Source organism: Mustela nigripes, chromosome 13 (genome assembly GCF_022355385.1).
Source record: "Mustela nigripes isolate SB6536 chromosome 13, MUSNIG.SB6536, whole genome shotgun sequence".
Taxonomy (NCBI): domain Eukaryota; kingdom Metazoa; phylum Chordata; class Mammalia; order Carnivora; family Mustelidae; genus Mustela; species Mustela nigripes.
The window spans coordinates 69,485,422-69,504,881 of record NC_081569.1 but is presented as its reverse complement, the minus strand read 5'-3'; the positions used below and the strand labels follow the sequence as shown (position 1 = coordinate 69,504,881).

The 19,460-nt window shown below is 41.0% G+C and overlaps 1 protein-coding gene and 1 long non-coding RNA gene across 2 annotated transcripts in view; one reads left to right on the top strand and one right to left on the bottom strand.

The window, feature by feature from the left end:
• The first annotated feature begins 2,598 nt into the window (after positions 1-2,598).
• Positions 2,599-9,437, top strand: LOC131999762 (uncharacterized). Its single transcript, XR_009399102.1, has 2 exons — positions 2,599-4,833; positions 4,945-9,437. It is a non-coding gene; the product is annotated as an uncharacterized LOC131999762 (long non-coding RNA).
• Positions 9,438-11,600: 2,163 nt separating this feature from the next.
• The window catches only part of TMOD2 (tropomodulin 2), a 50,331-nt gene continuing 42,471 nt past the window's right edge, over positions 11,601-19,460 (bottom strand). Inside the window, exons 9-10 of the mRNA XM_059372829.1 lie at positions 16,279-16,423; positions 11,601-14,381 (exon numbers count right to left, since the gene is read on the bottom strand). Of these exons, the coding sequence (XP_059228812.1) occupies positions 14,347-14,381; positions 16,279-16,423 (180 nt within the window). The 3' untranslated portion in view covers positions 11,601-14,346. The remainder of the gene's footprint in view (positions 14,382-16,278; positions 16,424-19,460) is intronic.

The window sequence follows — 19,460 nt, the reverse complement described above, 5'->3', positions numbered from 1 at the left end:
CTTGGGTGCCTGGGTGGCTCAGTGGGTTAAGCCGCTGCCTTTGGCTCCGGTCATGGTCTCAGGGTCCTGGGATCGGGCCCCACATTGGGCCCCGCATCAGGCTGTCTGCTCAGCAGAGCGCCTGCTTCCTCTTCTCTCTCTGCCTGCCTCTCTGCCTGCTTGTGATCTCTCTCTGTCAAATAAATAAATAAAACCTTAAAAAAAAAAAAAAAGATTATGCTTTGGGGCACCTGGATGGCTCAGTCACTAAGTGTCTGCCTTTGGCTCAGGATCCTGGGATCGAGCCCCGCATGGGGCTCTCTGCTCAGCGGGAAGCTTGCTTCTCCCTCTCCCACTCCTCCTGCTCACATTCCTTCTCCTGCTCTCTTTCTCTCTGTCAAATAAATAAATAAAAATCTAAAAAATAAAAGACTATGTTTTATGTGTTGTCATTAGTAGCTTACAGTTAGCAAAACACATTCTTAAGAGAAAAAGCAAAGGAAAACCCTACAAATTAGATTGATATACATAAGTGAAAAGATAAGAGCCACTGAAGTCCTGTGGTAGATTGAGATATTTTCCCCAAATATTGGCTCTCCTCTACAGGACAGAACAGCCCTACCCACTGCTGTGTGACTTGCAATGTCCTATAGACATTTTCATGCTTGGCTATGATCTGGTAATACATTTTTCCTTCTTTCTTCACACAGATCTTGTTATACTGCAATCTCAAAGCTTATATACGTGGACCTTTTTTTGAGCCAATGAGATGTGAGTGGAAGGGACAACAGGACAGCTCTGAATAGCAGCTTTCAGAGTCATTGGTATTTCTGGGGTGCCTAACCAGTCAGTTAAGCATCTGCCTTTCATGATCATGATCCTGGGGTCCTGGGATCAAGCCCTGCATCAAGCTCTCTGCTTGGGGAGGAGTCTGCTTCTCCCTCTTCTCACTCTCCCTCTGTGCAAGCTCTCTCTCAAGTAAATAAATAAAATCTTAAAAAAAAAAAATCACTGGTGTTTCCCACTAGTATGCTTACTCTCTCTCTCCAGGAGGAGTGTGACATATCCCATATCCCAGTTGGTCCACCTGCCTGGGTTGTAGAATGAGAAGTCACATGGGGCGGGGCCTGAGATAGACACAGGTGCTGACATGTAATGTGCACAAGAAGTAAACTGAGATCCAGGTTTGTTTTTTCCTAGACACTCACCTAGCAAGAGCTGACTGCTGCACTGCCTATTCGATGAAAGGCAATAGAAACAGAAGAGGTATGGCAACCCTTCCCCATGCAGTGAATCCCACTTTGAATAATGGAAAACGGGAAGTTCAGCCTACTGTCAAGAACAAATCCGAGACTGTTAAGTAAAATACATGAATGAGGGACAGAGTATGGTTCCTATTAGTTTTCGGGGTTTGGTTAGAGTGAATGTGATTGTTAAAATGTCACTGTAACTCTACTTAATGTACTATAAGCCCTAATTACTGTTATCTTTAAACTTCCAGCCAGGGACATGGGGGTGGCTCAGTCGGTTAAGTGTCTATCACTGGCTCAGGTCATGATCCCAGAGTCCTGGGATCGAGCCCTCCATCGGGATCCCTGATCAGCAGGGAGCCTGCTTCTCCCTTTGCCTGCTACTTCCTCTATTTGTGCTCTTTCTCTCTGTGTCGAATAAATAAATTTTTAAAAATAAATGAATGAATGAATAAGCTTCCAGCCAGAGTAACTCATAAAGCATGTCATACTGACTCAATATATGCAAATCAACACCAGCAGCACTGATATATTTATGCATTCTTTTAAACATACACATATAAATTAAATATCTTATTTATTTATTTGAAGGAGAGAAAGAGAGGGAGCAGGAGTGTGGCAGGGGGAGGGGCTGAGACTGAGAGAGAAGCTGGCTCCACGCAGGGCTCCATGCTGGACTCAATCCCAGGACCCTGTGATCATTACCTGAGCCAGAGGCAGATGCTTAACTGACTGAGCCACCCAGGCACCCCTTAAATGTGTATTTTATAGGAGAGCTAAGAAAACTTAAGCTAAAGATGTAAACTTGAAACTAAGAGGTAAGGATTTCATTCTGGGAGCTTGGAGTTGGTTAAAGTGGGAGGTAGGAATCAGAGAATACAAACACCAAGGTTGGGACATACAATTTTATAGAAAGGATTTAAGTAAACTCTATTTTTTTTTCAAGCAAGCTCTTTAGCTTGAAATGTTCTTACCTATCACCCACCTCTGTCAGCTAGAAGCTTTCTCGTGTTTCCTTGTCCATCTCAAATGCCTCTTTCTACCTCCAACTTCCCTAATGCCATCAGCTGGAATTAATTTTGCTGTTCCTCTTATTTTCATATCCTATTATGCCTTCACCGGAGGTGCATTGAATATACATCTCAGCCACACACCAAAGAGCTGAGAACTAAAATTTTCAGTTGAAGCCAAGGTTGCTGGAAAATATCACTACCAACGAATAATAATAATACTTACCAATAATTAGTACACAAATAAACCTCAAATTTTATGCCAAAAGTTAATTATTTTAATATTATTATGTAAAATATTAGTGCTAAAATGGTGAAGTTTTACACTGTAGTACAGAAACAATAATTTCCCAGCATTGTCAGCTGTTAAGACTCATCTGCAGACACTATAGAGTCAAATTCAGCTGATGTAAGGGGATGAACAAGATCCATGTCCTAAATGGAATTAAGTAAGAATTAAATTCTGATTTGTTTTTTTTTTTAATTTTATTCATTTATTTGACAGACAGAGATCACAAGTAGGCAGAGAGGCAGGCAGAGAGAGAGGGAAGCAGAGAGCATGTCATACTGAGCAGAGAGCCCCATGAAGGACTCGATCCCAGGACCCTGCTGAGCAGAGAGCCCCATGAGAGACTCGATCCCAGGACCCTGAGACCACGACCCCAGCCGAAGGGAGAGGCCCAACCCACTGAGCCACCCAGGCGCCCCTAAATTCTGGTTTTAAATTATAAACGCTGGTTATACCAAACACTTCCACAAAGAACAGAGTTATCATATGAAGTAACTTCTATTTATGCTTCCTTATATTGTTTAAATTTTTATAAACATTTGCTGACTAAAAAACATTTACTCTTCTCTGTATTGCATTCTCTGTATTTGTAGTTACTGTCATTTATCTACTTGAAAGTTGTTAATGATTTTTAATCATTTTGAATTATTAAATTAGTTTTGAACATAAACCTTTCACAATCAGCAGTTATTATAGCATTTTACTTACCAATAATTAGTACATATTTATACCTACATAAATTTTGACAAATAAATAATACAGAGATTTTTCACTCAGATTATATCTAGAACAGTTGCCTATATCTGAAAATGATTATTCATATAATAAAAGCAAATCCAAGTTACATACTTAGTTCTTATCAATGATACTGTTGACTGATTAGCCATATGAATAAACTTTATAGGGGTCCCTGGGTGGCTCAGTTGGTTGGGCACCTACCTTCAGCTTGGGTCATGATCCCAGAGTCTAGAGATGATTCCCACATCAGGCTCCCTGCTCAGGGGAGAGCCTGCTTCTCCCTCTGCCCCTCTCCCCACTTGTGCACACTCTCTCTCTCGCTCTCTCTCATAAATAAAATCTTAAAAAAAAGAATAACCTTTATAAACACATAAATACTTCCATGCCAAGGTTCAACGATAATGGAAATAATATCAAAGTACACATTCTAAAAGCTGAGGCCCAGAGCCCAAGACAAATAGATTTTTTTTTTTTAAGATTTTATTTATTTATTTGACAGAGAGAGATCACGAGCAGGCAGAGAGGCAGGCAGAGAGAGAGGAGGAAGCAGGCTCCCTGCTGAGCAGAGAGCCTGATGCGGGCCTCGATCCCAGGACCCTGAGATCATGACCTGAGCCGAAGGCAGCGGCTCAACCCACTGAGCCACCCAGGCGCCCAATAGATTTTTTTTTTTAAGATTATTTATTTGAGAGAGAGAGTGTGCCAGAGAGAGAAGGCACGAGCAGGGGAGGGGCAGAGGGAGAGAGAGAAGCAGACTCACCACTGAGCTGGGAGCCCGATGAGGGCTTGTTCCCAGGACCCTGAGATTACAACCTGAGCCAAAGGCAGACGCTTAACCAACTGAGCCACACAGGTGCCCAAATAGGAGACTTTTGGCCAAATGTCAAGATTCTTTGTCTAATGTGACTTAAGATAGAGTTAGCTTTTAGGTAGGACATTCTACTTCTTATTTGCAGTTAAGCTTTTAGCCAAGACCAAAGTCTCTATCTACACAGATGGCAGTTGAGTCATATTTTTCCCATTCTATCTTCCGTAGTTTATTTTTTTGGATTAAAAATTGACAACTACATTGTTACTTGTATTAAATTTTACCTGATTATATACAGGCCAGGCTTAGACTTTGGCCTGTCCAGATATTTTTGCACTTCTCAAAGAATTCCTCATTCCTTTGAAGACTTGGTATTCTAGCAATATACCTCTAAATTCCTGATGAACTGCTGATCCGAACATATCAAGGAAAGAGCTGTATGGCGGCTACTAAGCCCTTCTGTTTGAAATTCTTCCATTCGTCAGCATTTACTTATGATTAAGAGTCAAGAAAGATTGTTTAAAACAGTCATTTCACTATTTCGTTTCACTATTATGCAACCCACATTTCTCAAGGATGTTGCGAGACTCTGTCAAATGTCTTGCTGAAAATTACAGTGTGTTCTTTTCCCTGAACTCTCATGATTTTCGATTTTCTCTAAATGAATCTGTGCTCCATCTTAAAGACCGCTGTTTCATTTCTAAGTGCCTAAAAACGACTAAAGCACTAAAAGTAACACTAAAATTTTGCTGAGGATTGGTAAGTTGAGGGAGTGTGTGTTGGGGGAGGAGGTTCTCCAAATTGTAGACCTACAAATTGTAGTTCTTTTGAATCACGAAGCTGCCTGATTTTCCCATTTCATCTCCTTAGGTTGTTTGGGCCCCCTGCACAGCCCACTCTCAGTCAAGAACACTTACATCTAATTCCTCCTACTGAGATGCTGTGACCTGTGGGACACCTGCTGGAGGCTGGGGGCGTCTCATCATGTTCCCTGGCTGGTGGAACCAGGACATGGGTAAGTACTGGGGCAGAGGAGGCATGGGACACTACTTCTCATAGCCATAAGAGGAAGGCTGAATAATCAATCTGAGAGAAGGAGGTCCCTCACAGAGTCAAGCCCAGCACAAGACAGACCCACAAGTCAAGGAGTTGCTCCTGAATCCAGACTGCCAAAAAGCCAAGGAGGGTACCAAGAAAGCAGAGCAGGTACAAACAAATGAAAACATCAAGGAAGAGACAAGAAGCAGAGCTAAATGATAGGGCACGTTAGGAGTAACTCCTGAGTCAGCTCTATCTTGTTTATATTCAATTACTGGAGTGAGGAGGGAGGGCTTGTTTGCCAGAAGGCTTTGACAGTAGAAACACAAAAATAACTAAGAGTCCTGCTTAAATTCCTGACATTGTCAACATAAAAGGGACAGCTTTATTGGCACTAATATTCATGGATATTTAAGTTACAGTTTAGGATAGTAATACCACGTGCCTTCTACATGTCAGGCACTGTCCTAAGTGTTTTACACATTAATCCTCATAACAGTACTACTGTCACGTAGGATTATGATTCCTATTATACGGGTGAAGAAATGGAGGCTATGAAATCTATACAAATTTATATAACAAGTGAGATTTGAACTAGGCAAGTTGGACTTCAAAGTGCATATTTGTAATTCCTATTCATTAAAAGCCCACAGCCTGAAGGAGTCCTTTAAACAAAATAATTACTGTACTTGTGCACAAGAAGGTGTGGAACAGCAAAAACAGAAGTTAGACATAGGCCCTCTGTGTTTTTTCTTGGACCTTTCCAACAGTCTAAGTGACAAAGAGGATAGAGTTCAGCAGGAGGACAGGAAAAAAATGCTTTCCTTTTTTTCCAGGGCAAATCTTTATAACTTTGCTATTTCTAGTGTTCTGGGCTACCAATCCTAGCATAGCTTTTTAAAAACCCACACAAACCCTAAATCCAAAGTTAACATAAGAAAATCAAGGTAAAACAATGAACCCATTGGGATTATCTATATTCCTGCTCCCATTTATTCTAACAATTTTTAATTGTTTAGCCAAGTGTGTGCATATTTTAGTATGGGTTTTTTTCCTCTCTGGCTACTTCTCATTGTCCATACTTCTTATCTTCTTCATAATAAGGACACTTTATAGACCTTTCTGAAAATGTACTCGTCTAATATGAGAACACAGTGCCAACTATTCATTTTAAAGAGAAAACCTGTCTAAACATTAGCCAGATTAAATCAGTCTTTACTTTCATTTTAAAAGGAAAGTTTATTAATTCCTAATGTTCTGTAAATTTTCACTTGGAAACTTCATTCCAGACATAAATGAATACATCATATCTTTGAAAGCAGAAAGATCTTGATGAATTAAAACAGTATACATTTACCTTACCATTAGGTCTGGCTGGTTAATTCCAAAGGGTCAAACATTGCACCTGTTTGTTCCATTGGGCTTCTTATTAATTATCCCAGTAAGAGGATGTCATACTTCATACATTTTGCTTTATCACACACTTATTTCCCACAATGTCCACTTTCACATTTAAAAGGCAAATTAGTTTTTAATCCCCTAATGAATAAATGTCTACCTTTGATTGAAAAGTTTCAAAATGAAAAGTGAAACTATATGAATTTTTCAATAACTGCCTAGCCAAATAAATGTCGCCAACATAAGTTTAAACAGTTTACAAAGTATTATTTCCTTTGTTCTCTTCAAAACAACACAGGTACACATAAGGTCACACATTACAGGCATCCAACTGGTAAGATATTACGATTGGTGGCATGCAAGTATTTTACATTTTTAAATGCAATGAAAAATGCTGCTTGTTTTCCTTGAGTAGATGAAACAGAATTAAGATAAATGTTTAATTAAAATATCATATAATTCCATGAATATTGTGGGTTTTTTAAAAAACCAAAATGACAGAGATAAGAATTTTAGGTCAGAATAATTTCATTCTTAACTAAAGATTGTCACTGGCAATGTTTGGTACTAAAAATTTCCTTAAAAAGCATATTTTCTATTCATCTCATTCCACCATATGGCCAATTCCTATCTATTTGGATTTAGATTATCCATGGGAAATTTTAAAACCTGGGCCAGCTTGCCTCAATTGCACAGTGTATTTCCGATTGGTTTCTCCGTGTTGTCAATATGTGCTCAGAAGCGCACACTCATACACACACACACACTTTAAGCAAAAGCCTGTGAAAAACCCGCTGTGTTTACTGCACTCAGTTTCCTTCTTTGCATTTCCTCTTCTCCGCCAATTTTGAGGAGAAAATATTGTGTATTTTAAAATCTCCTTTCAGAGAAGGCTGCTCCCCCAGCACTATCCTGAAGACAGTAAAAGCCGCTAAAGAGGAACAGACAACTGTCTGTGGAATGTTCAGACCTCTTCTTCTGGCTAAGAAACCTTTTGAAGAGAGATGGAACTGCAGTGGAGGCATTATTCACGCATGCTCAGAGGCAATGGAAACTTCAGAATCACAGGGTTATTGTAAAGCTTGGGAGCTGGGAGGATCTTAGAGAGCATCTAATCCACTCACTTTCATTTTACAGATGAAATAAAGACGAGAGAGATGGAGAGTCTTGCCCAAAGTCACACACAGTCGGCATCTGAGTCAGCACTGTTTTCCAAATATCATGTGATGACCAATGGAGCATCATTCTTGTGGGGCAGGACGGCAGTTCAACCCAAGCAACATTTATGAAGCACCTGATATATACAAAGCACCTCACTAGATGCTACTGGAGACACAAAGCTTGATGAGATGGTCCCTGCCTCCACGTGCTTATGAAAGCCCCGTGATACCATGTTTCAGTATTTTTCTAAGCACAGAAATACTGACTAGGGCAAAGGTTGCTGGTGATAACAAGGCAGTTGCTGCCCGGGACAGCTGATCTCACAGGTGACACTTTCTCCCCTTCGCTATCAGGACTTGAGCCTGTCAAGGAGCTGCTAGGGCCTTAAGGATAATCTTCTCTCCTAGGTCTCCTGTCCACACCTCAAGTCATAGATTAGCCCGGTGGTGTCAGAGCCTGGCAGGAGAACAGCATTGCCCCAGACTCTCCCCTCAATTCTTAATCACTATTTGCTCCCCCAAGTGTCCAGCCTTAGACTCACTGCAAGGGTCCTTACAACACGTCCAGGTACTGTCAAGATAACCCAGGGGAAATGCTCTACCACACACATCACTGGTATATAACACCCACCCGTCAACTACCTCTCCTGTCTCTGTGTTAAAAATGAAATAATTCCAGTCCCCTATGTCATCTCCATGCTGTGGTTGCTCATACTCAATGCTCGGAAGGAAAACAAAACAAAACAAAACAGATTTAAGAAGCAGTGGAAAACATTAGTGAATAGATGATGCAAATGATCTCTAACTTCTGTATAGCCCTTTCCAGTATAGTGTTTTCATCCCATTATCTGATTATTTTCTCACCACAAATCTGTGAGGTAGTTAGTGAAGATATTATTCCCATTATAATATAGCTGAAGAATCTTAGGCTTGAGAGACTAAGTGGCTTGCCACAAGGTCACCCAGCTAAGAAAGTGTGGAGCCAAGTGTCCAGGTGTCTTGACTCCAAATCCAGTGCTCTTCCCCCTATGTAGACTATAATTGTCAGGCAATTGAATGAATTGCCCATGATCATATACCTGCTAAGTGTTGGTGATGGGATTGGGAGTCAGCCTCTGAGTCTGTTAGTATGGTGCCCTTCCACCATACCAACTAACAGAGCCGGTGTGCTCAAAATGACTACCATGGAAGATGTCAGAGGAAAATCCAGTCTCCTTCATCCTCTCCCAAGTCAATGATGCATCACAAAACTGGGATGACTTCTGCTAAGTGTATGGCCTTCCTAGAACAGTACCCAGAGCCAGGTAACAACTTTAAACTTTGAAGCACTTTCTCCACCCATCTCCTGGATGTTTAATCATTACTGTTATGGGCAGATAGGAAGGCGGTGAGCTGAGCAGAACTTACTTCTCCCCTTAAGCAAATGGAGACCTTCAATTTCCATCTTCCTCCCCACCTCACCCAGCCCCTCCACTTAATAACTTCTGAACCACAAAACAAAATTTGATCTAATCTAGAGTTGGGGGCAAGAAAACGATAAATCCATCTTGAGGTTCTGGGTACTCTTCTTTCTCAAGCTTGTTCTTGGAGGACCCAACCCTGTGACTTTCATCCAGAGGGCTCAGCCTGGTGCTGCCAAGCATTCTCACACCTTGTGTCCCAATCCTTGCATATGTCCCAATCCTTGAGCTCTGAGGGGGGTCTGGTAAATGGCAGGGATATTTGAAGTGAGGAGCAGTAAGGGGAACCTGGTACTGGAAGGCAGAGCTAAAACATTTCTTTTTTGTTCTCTGCTCATTAAAATGAAAACCGCTATTATTGCATCATTAGTGGAAGAGAGGAAGGAAGCTTCAGGATCACGATTTAAAATCTGACACTAGAAACATTTCCAACTCAGTAGAGGGAACATACCACAGAATGTAGTATTTGTAACTTACTGCCCCCTGCCCACTTCCACCGATGCTATCAAAACTTGAACTAAAAAGATGGTATCCACTTTGCAAAAAGGCACTCTACCCCCAAGACCCAGAAATACATCTCAAATTGTATTAATCCAGAATTCTTACACTTTCTCAGTCTGCTTTACACTGCCTGGGAGAGGGCTAAGTACATCATTATCTCTGAAAAAAGGAAGTATCTACAAACTCTTATGTAAATTTAAATGCCTCTCCCACATTGAAAGCATGCTGAAGCTTCACACTGGTTTCAAGTTTGAGTGTCTGAAATGTTCTCATGGTAGTTTTTCAGAGCACACTGGTTTCCCTCATGCTGGTGCCCTGCCAGGGGCCACCTTTCTGTCTGGAAGAGAAGCAGTTGTTTTTTTGGTCTGCTGTACCAAGCTTCCCTTAGGGAAATTGTTCTGAGGAGTATAGGCATTGGGATGTTTTCTGAGTTTTTAAATGGAGATGGGCTTTTATCGTAAGATGAACTGGTGTTCTAAGATGGGTGAGCTGCGCGTGCCCCTCCAGGCTAGCGACTCTCTAACTTAGGCTCGCAGCAGCTCCAAGAGGTTAAGGGAAGAGGGACTGGGAGATAGCATCTCCCATCAATGTGGCGTCCAGCTTTAGCCAAATACCACTTACAGTATTTGGTGATCTTTATGTACAAAATATTTATATACAACCTACCCTACCACGATGAAAGGAAGGGGCGTAATAATCACGTTGATGAAAATGAACGTGTTTGTACTTACACACTTTAGGCATATGAAGAGTTTGGTGCTGGAACAATAAAATGATTTCCAGGCTTCTAATAATTATTCCCTAAGAGTTATCTTCTATACATGCTGTGAAATTTGGTGCTTGGTGACCTAAGCTGCCAACTCCAGGCGGTGATCTGCATTGAACCTGGGCCTGCAGCAGTGCTAAAAAGGACAAGGGCAATGGAGCTGGGGAGAGCACATCTCCCTTCAATCAGTGGTCCAGATGTAGCCACATACCTCATTAGATAATTAGGTATTTGGCCACACACACACACACACACACACACTCATGCACACACACACACATTTATTTACATTATGCCCTTCCAAGAGGAAAGGAAAGGATGTAATTGTGTTAATGAGGATAAAATAGCTTCCATTACATGCTTCGGGCAGATGGGGAGTTGTAGTGTTGGGACTAATTATACGATCTCTAGACTTCCAAAATTCTCTCCTAAAGAGTTGTCCTCCACATATGCTTGGATGGGTGCCAGTGATAGGAGCCCGCATATCCTAATGAATGATCTGACACTAGCATGGGCCTGTATAAGCCCCAAAGGGGAAGAGAGGTGGTCTGGGGAGAGACTGTCTCCCTTCAATCAGTTGTCCAGATGTTGCCAAATACCTCAAAACACAGTATTTGGCAAAAATGCATACATATGGGGCGCCTGGGTGGCTCAGTGGGTTAAGCCGCTGCCTTCGGCTCAGGTCATGATCTCAGGGTCCTGGGATCGAGTCCCGCATGGGGCTCTCTGCTCAGCGGGGAGCCTGCTTCCTCCTCTCTCTCTGCCTGCCTCTCCGACTACTTGTGATTTCTCTCTGTCAAATAAATAAATAAAATCTTAAAAAAAAAAATGCATACATATAAAAATATTTTATATACCTTATGCACCACTATGATGGATGGTAATGGGGTAATCATGTGTAGGATTATGAAAAAGCTTCTACTTACACACTTTGGGCAAATGGGAGAAATGAAGTCCTGGGCTAATTCAATGATTTACAGGGTCCCCAAAATGTAAGTTTATCTTCCAATATTTAATATGTGAATACTTACGGAAATGTCACCTTTCAAGCTACTTTAAAAACACAATGAAAAGATAAACTGATTAGTAATAAATATTTGATTTTATAAACTCTATTACCTGTGACCCAATTATTTCACTAGCTAAAAACAGGGCTAAGTTTTGCTAATAGCCCACTATTTTGCTTTAATACTATCAACAACCACAGCATGGTCACCATCAAATTATGACTTTTTTTTCTTGCTTTCTGCCAGAGTTTGTCAGGAACTGCTTTAGCCCCAGTCCTGAGGGCTGCAGGGAACACTCTGTAGGACACAGGGCTTTGTAGAGGTGAAGGCAAGAAAGAGAATGAAAGAGAAAAGAAAGGAAAAAGTCTTCCTTGAAGGGCATGTCAGGGACTTGGCACTTAATGTATCTGCAACAAATCTAAAGGGACAGGAGAAAGACACTTAAGAGAAAGGTACTTCCCTATAGCAACATGGTAACCGAAACATGTACACAAAAAAGGAACTGTGTATATTCTACCCTGTGGTGTGCTGATGAATGTTTATCAACCAGCAACCTAGGGGGGCAAACATTTGATTTGTAACATTTGCTAATTTTCATAGTAAAAGTACTCCCATCATGGCCAAGTTCGAACAACCAACAAGAAGCCCTAAACTTCTGAGTTGGGAAGAGATTCACAACAGCACATCATTAGACAATATTTCTGTCACACAGACACAATATAGATCTGAAGAATCTCAAGAGTAAAGAAAACTAAAAGATAGTTTTGAGTATTACTTTTGTTTTAAAAATAAACAAACTAATTTCAAGTGCATGCTATTTAGTTTTTAATAATGGCTGTATTTAATGAGTTTGCAAAAATTCTTGAAAATTTAATACTTGAGGGGTGCCTGGGTGGCTCATTGTTAGGCGTCTGCCTTTGGCTCGGGTCGTGGTCCTAGGGTCTTGGGGTTGAGCCCTGCCTGGGGCTCCCTGGCTGGAGGCCTGCTTCTCCCTCTCCCACTCCCCCTATGTGTGTTCCCTCTCTCACTGTGTCTCTGTCAAACAGGTGAATAAAATCTTTAAAAAAAGAAAGAAAGAAAATTTAATACTTGGTAAGCCTGTATGAGTTGGCTCCAATATACCACACCTATATGAGTAATAGGGAAGGAAAAATCAAATTGAAAACCACCAAAAGGTATTTACTATGTCTTTTAAAGAGAGAGATACAGTCAAAAGCTAATTAAAGGATTTGAGGACTCAAAATCTACCAACATCTGCTGATATCTCTGCTCAATATCTCTGCTCATTATTCCCTCAAAAAAATGTAAAATATTGTCAAGAAAATGAGATGTCTCAAAGGATTTTAGAGATGTGAGTTCTTACAAATCAGGTAAAACAGCCAATGTCATGAAGGCTCTCCCTCCTAGCCAGATTCCCTACGTTTTACAAGCTAACTGGAATAATACACTCATTGTTTTCTCATTAGCTTGTCTTACTACTATCGAGCAACTCAGGAATGCTCAGTCACCGAACACATTTGGACTTGGGCCCATCTTCTTCTGAGTCAGCACTCTCTTTAGCTCCAGGTAGAGGGAGGTCGCCTTTACAAGGCTCGGGATTTCAGACAAAAGGGAAAAGAGAAAGAGTTGGAAGGAAGCCCGGGAGAAGAGAGCAGAAGGGAAAGAGGGCGAGGTGCCCGAGGCAGGGCCCGAGTGCCACCAACGACAGCCTCAGGCACCGTCTGCCATCAGAGGCCTGGGAGCTTGAGCCAAAGGCTGAAGTCCCGAGTTTCCTTAGTTGAGCATCATACTGTTGCAATGCTAGATGAGAAGCTACTGCACACAACCACACAATCATCTCAGCTGTACATTCACAGTCTTCGTCCTTGAGATGTGGAGAAGCGATCATTCCCATTTTAACCCCTGATGTCTGCAAACGTCTGGATAGAGCATGCCGTACGGATAAATGTCTGTATACATAACGGGAACACTCACATTTCATTCTGTGATCTCGTCACACTAAAGGTAAAGCAATAAATGCTTTTAAATTAGCCAAAATGACTCAGTCATATGTATCAGACGATTCTGACTAAGGTGCAATTATTTTTGTTTTATTGAGGAATGTACTGTTTTAAAAGCCGCCCTGTTTCTAAAATTTAAAAATTTCCCATCACGTCTGGAAAAGTTTAAAACAGCTTTGTAAAAAGTTATCTATTAGAGTAATGTTAAAGATCGAATTTGTGTTGAATCATCAATAAAAGTAGGTGTGCTGATTAATTTTGCTGCCTGTAAGTCTGCCTTAAAGACCGTTCATGGGTTACTATTTCAGACTTATTTGCTGATGTTGTATTAAAAGTATCATAATGCTGCCTTGCTTTCAGGAAGATGATTCCACTGATCTTCAAATAGTGGGGCATGTGCATTTAGTGATTTTTCTGGAACTAGGGGAGAACTTGTGCCAAGCTGGTCACATTTTCTCATCCAGTGAAAGATTGGCAATACTAACTTCTTATGTGTTCAGAAGAGTACTTCTGATGTATTTAGCCTAACTCAAAGCTATGCATGTAAACAGAGATAGGCCTCTATCGTAATCACAGTTACAAATACACATATATACTAAACTCCTTTCAGTGATTAAAAAAAAAATTCACATAAGAAAGCCAGACAACCCAATATGAAAGTGGTGAAGTAATTTTCAATTGCTGTTACCCACTAGGGTCTGCTGAGGTCCACTGGTGCGAGTGGCCAGAGGTGCCCGTGAGCAAATGAGACAACTGTATATATTAAAAAATCCAAGATAAATAAGTAGTGCTAAAAAAGAACAACAATTACATGATTAGCTGGGTGGTTAACGGAAATGCACAACCTTGGGTAAAATGGTCCTGACGGGGAAGGAGATGAGTTTTTGCTTGCTTCTTTTTCAATGGCCACCATGGTACAACTCTGCCTTCTCTTGTAGAAGTTTACCTTCGGTCTCCTTCAACTCGCTTTTTACGAACTAGGTGAGAAATAAAGACAGGAAAAAGAAAAGGTAAATTGAAGGACTGGTCCTTAAATTCCAGACCAACAACATTAATCACACTAACAGCAATCCCACCTGTTTAAGGATATGGTTTTCTTCAATTTCAATACTCAATTACCCACTACATGATATAAATGGAAATTACTCCATTACCTAGTGTCTTGTGGAATTCACATTTTAAATAAAGTCATGTCTGATATTTGGGAAATTGAGTGTTAGAAATTTCTACGGAGTAGCACGTCCAGAATAGACCCATGAAACAGTGAATTGCTGAGTATTTCCATGGTCACTCATCCACAGCACAGCTCAGCCTCTGTGTGATCTGACCTCCAGCTGCCTTTAACTCCCCAGGACGACACATTTATAATCTATGAATGCTGCTTACGGCCTGACAACCAGGAGGAGCTGCAAACAATGTTCCAAGTTTCTAAACCCATTTTATATAAAACCCCCCAAGCTTCCAAGGAAGGGATGATTTAGATGGCAGGCAAACTCAGAAATCAGGGTTCCCCAATGGCCCATTCCCAGGTTCTGCAGCCCATGTCTCCCTTTCACCTCTCCACCTGCAGGCCTATCTGGTGGGTCAGAAGAGGGTTACTGTAACCTTCCTCGATTTCGCAGAAAAGGTGCCCTGGCTGCGGTCCTGCTCTAACTCTCCACTTTAAATAGCCCAGCCCGAAGGAAAATGAGACAAAAGCTATTGCCCACCACCGCCACTCCTGGGCTCATGATCGTTTTTCCATTTACTTCCAGCCTCTTCTTTTGCCTGTTTCTTTTTGGTCCCTATGTTGTTCAGCTGTGGACTCCCTACCATTCTCCTAGTTGTCTTCTGACTGCTGTCTCTATCCTTCCCCAAAGCCCTGTTTGCGGGGCTGCCCCCTTCGCCTCATCCTCCACATCCCCACGGGAAGAACTGCCATATGCCTGGCCAGCCTCTAGAGGCCACACAACCTACCTCGCCTGGGGCTCAGCATCTTGGGTGAGGATGTCTGGGCAGGGAGATGTGCATTTATCTTTACCTGCCCCTTCTGGTTCCAGCTCCTGGTTTCTGTCTGGTCTACAACCCAAATCCTCCCTGTGGCCAGAACACTTCTTGGTAGAACACTGTGCCCAGTTCTCTCGTTCAAGGTCTAACATCTGTCCCTGAACCTCAAACTGTGGACAGAGTTCTGCTATTGGCTGGCTGCTTGCCAAGTGACTGTCTACTCCTGAATGTCCTTTTGCCATGCTGCTTCAGGTGACTGAGCTGTGCCCAGAACAAGCCTTCCCAGTCTGTCCCAGTCTTCTGTGCTGCGGTTGACCAGGATATGCCCCCTTCTCATCCTAACAGAAGAAATGTCAAGGATCCTCAGCAAAGAGTAAGGAGCAGGAAAAATTAATGAGGGGCTACCTGAAAAAGCTACTTCTAAGTTTAACCTTTATAACATAGCTCCACTAGTTTATTTCACGTGGACATCACCAAAGTATCAGACATAACTGTATTTAAACCCAAGTGCAAGAGCAGAGTCAGGGGTCAAACATAATTGAACTGGGAATCTCCATGTCACTGTATCCATCGTCTGGTGCAGATAACAACATAGGGTAAATAGGTGTAAGAAAGGAGAACCAAATACATAAAGAAAACCAACCAACAATCAAAGGCTGTCTGGAAAAAAAAAGAACAAACAGTTCTTCTTGAGAGAATGTTACAATAAAACGGAAACACTGTGAAATTGATGAGAATTCCTACGGTAACGTAACAATGTGCCTTTGATCCAGGGCTGACACGAAAGGCCAGTGGAATGAGATCTGTGAGATACCGTATCTGCAGTGGAGAAATCAACCGTCATCCTGCTCTTCTAATTGCTAACAGCACACATTAGGGCTGCATTACCTAAGTCATTATTCTTTGTGATGGCAGCTGCCACCCTCGTTCGAGGCCCTTGCTTGGTAAACTGATATCCAAACTTGAGGATCCTTGAATTCTCCTCAAGCATCTGGGCAATTTCCATCTCCACAGCCGTTCCCAACTGCTGCCTCTGGTCACAGGTGTGGAACAGACACAGGACGATCAGGAAGAAAGAGGAAACAGTTACTTGCATGGGAGAGATGCGTAGCTACTTGCTGGACAAAAAGGGAAAGGGTCAAAAGTCTCACATGGAAAGGAATAAAGTCACTGGAGATATTTTCTCCCATACAGTCACTTGAGACCTGCTCCTTGTCTGGAAGCAAAATCCAACAGACAGCCAAATCTGCTGGAATGCTGAACTGAAAAGACTAAGCAAATTATTTATGAAGGAAAAAAATGATTCCACATGTAAAATTAAAGCAAAACTAAATATTCTGTGTTTCCAATTTACCCCAGTTTCTACAGTTTATAAACAAAGGTTTTTTTTTTGTTTGTTTGTTTTTTTAAACAAAGGGTGTTTTTAAGTAGTTGAAACTGTCTTACAGCAATCAATCCAATTACTAAAATTTCTATTCTGGAATCCATTTCCAAAAATAATTAAAGGTCATCAACCAGCTGGCCATTCTTTCTCACCAGCGTCTCAGTGGGAGTTCCCAAAGAAACTTCATTGTGGTTTGAACCATAGCCACTGGAATTAACAAACACTGAAGGGATTATTGGGCTGTAGATAAATCCCCAAGTTTTTTAAGTTGGTGAAAAGAGGCTTCTTGGTTGGTTTGGGGTTTTTTTTTTTTTTTTGGAAGTTGAGATATAGAAGAAAAAAAATAATTAGAATTAAAAAGAAAACCCAGGGGCATACAAATAAAGGAATTTAAAATCAAAATTTAACAAAAATTAAAATTCAAAAAAATTTCCATAACATATTTATTAAAAAATTTTAAATTAAAAAATATAGGCTTACTTAGAAAAAGCATACAAGAAGTGTATAAAATACAAAAGCTCCCTTCCCCCAGTATTTCCACCCCCCATAGAGAAAGCCAGTTTGGCATGTAGTATGTAGTTTTTAAAGACATTTTCTATGCATTCATATATCTGCCTAATATGTACATGTATGCTTTCTCATATAAATGGATTATACGAGCATTGTGTTCTGAAACATATTTTTATTTTCCCATTTCTACTTGCCATTTCTACTATTCCAAACAATGCTGCAGTGAATTTCCCTTGCACATGTAGTATATCCTAGGACATTTCTGCAAGTGTGCCTGTAAGGCAAATTAGGGCTGGGCCCAAGAGTAAACATGTTTCAAATTTTGATACTCACTTACCCTCAAAAGTATGACAGTTTTTTACTCCTACTTACAGTGTTTCAGATTTACTATTTTCCCTATGCTGGCCAACACGGGATATTATCAATCTTTTCCCCCTCTGTCAATCTAACAGGTGAAGATTTATATTTCACTTGTATTTATTTAATTGCCTTAATTTGCATTTCTCAAATTACGAATAAAAACAATTACTTTTCTTATGCATCTGTATGTCTCTTTTTAAAAATACCAATCTTGGGCTCCTGGTGGCTTAGTGGACTAAGCTTCTGCCTTTGGCTCAGGTCATGATCTCAGGGTCCTGGAATCGAGTCCCGTATGGGGCTCTCTGCTCAGTGGGGAGCCTGCTTCCCCCTCTCTCTCTGCCTGCCTCTCTGCCTACTTGTGATCTCCATCTGTCAAATAAATAAATAAATAAGAAAATACCAATCTCTGTCATTTGTGTATTTTTTTTTTTTATCAGCCTGTGGTTCCTTTTTTCTTATTAATTTGTAAGTTTCTTATATATTAGGAAATTACCCTTCTGTCAAATGTGTTGTTAAGTTTGTCTTTTGACTTTCTTTTTGATTCTTTTTTCATTTCATATGGCTAAATTTGTATCAATCTCCTAGATTTTATATCATGTTTAGGCTCTTCTGATCTCTTCTATCAGAAAACCTTCTGATTTCTTCCATTTTATGATTCCATATATTTTCATATTTAAATCTTCATTTCATCTGGAATGAATTTAAGTGTAAGAGTCAAGATACAGCCCTAGCTTAATCTTGTTTCAAAATGCTAATGAAATTGTCCCACTATCTTCTACTTTATCCTTTCCTCACAGGAACCTTTGCTACAAAATTCTCAGGTGTACTTGGATGTGTTTCTGGAATCCATTGTTCTGCCAAGTCTATTTCTGTGCCAGGATCCTGCAGTTTAAAATTTTTTTTTTTAAGATTTTATTTACTTATTTGACAGACAGAGATCACAAGTAGGCAGAGAGAGAGGAGGAAGCAGGCTCCCTGCTGAGCAGAGAGCCCAATGCGGGGCTCCATCCCAGGACCCTGGGATCAAGACCTGAGCCGAAGGCAGAGGTTTTAACCCACTGAGCCACCCAGGCACCCCAGGATCCTGAAGTTTTGGTTGTTTGTTATATTTTTATTATATTTTAAAATATACCTTTTAAATTTGGAAAATTTAAGTATTTAGTAGATGAAGGAGAAAAGTTTAGGGAAAAACTTTTGTGTTCTAGGTGAGTCCAAAGGTTTAATTCTTTGCTCCTTTTCTTTCTTTTCACCCAGCAACCTGTCAAACCAGTCTCTCCCCCAAGAAATTAACAAAATGTGGTATTTCCAGTCAGACAATAACAACTCTGGGTATCCAGTTTAGAGCTTAGCATTCCAGGCTAATAGGAGGGAGAGGCAGCAAAAAAGGGATCCTGACCTCACAGTTCCATGAACAACTTTAGCTTACAACACGCTTTAGAATAGTGGGCTGTGCTAAGGATTGAGACCTGAGCTACAGTTGGGGCCCCCTTAGCTATGCCCTATGCCCCTGAATTGAGCCAAGTAGTGCTGTCCAAGGGCAGAAGGAGCTCATGCTGGATATGGCTGATGGGGAGGGATGACATAAAAGTCCCTTTACTACCCCTCACAATTCTCACACCTTCAGAGTCTTGTGCTTGGGTAACATGCAGGATGGGTTTGCTGCTGGCTATATAAGGGATGTAGGAGCTGCAGAAAAGCATACTGGGGAGGGGCTGAGAAATGGAGGGGAGAAAGTAATGTAACATAGGGCATCTTTCTTTCTCAGCCTGAGTCTTTTTATTTGAGGTCTTTTGTGTTATATAAACCCAGGTCAACA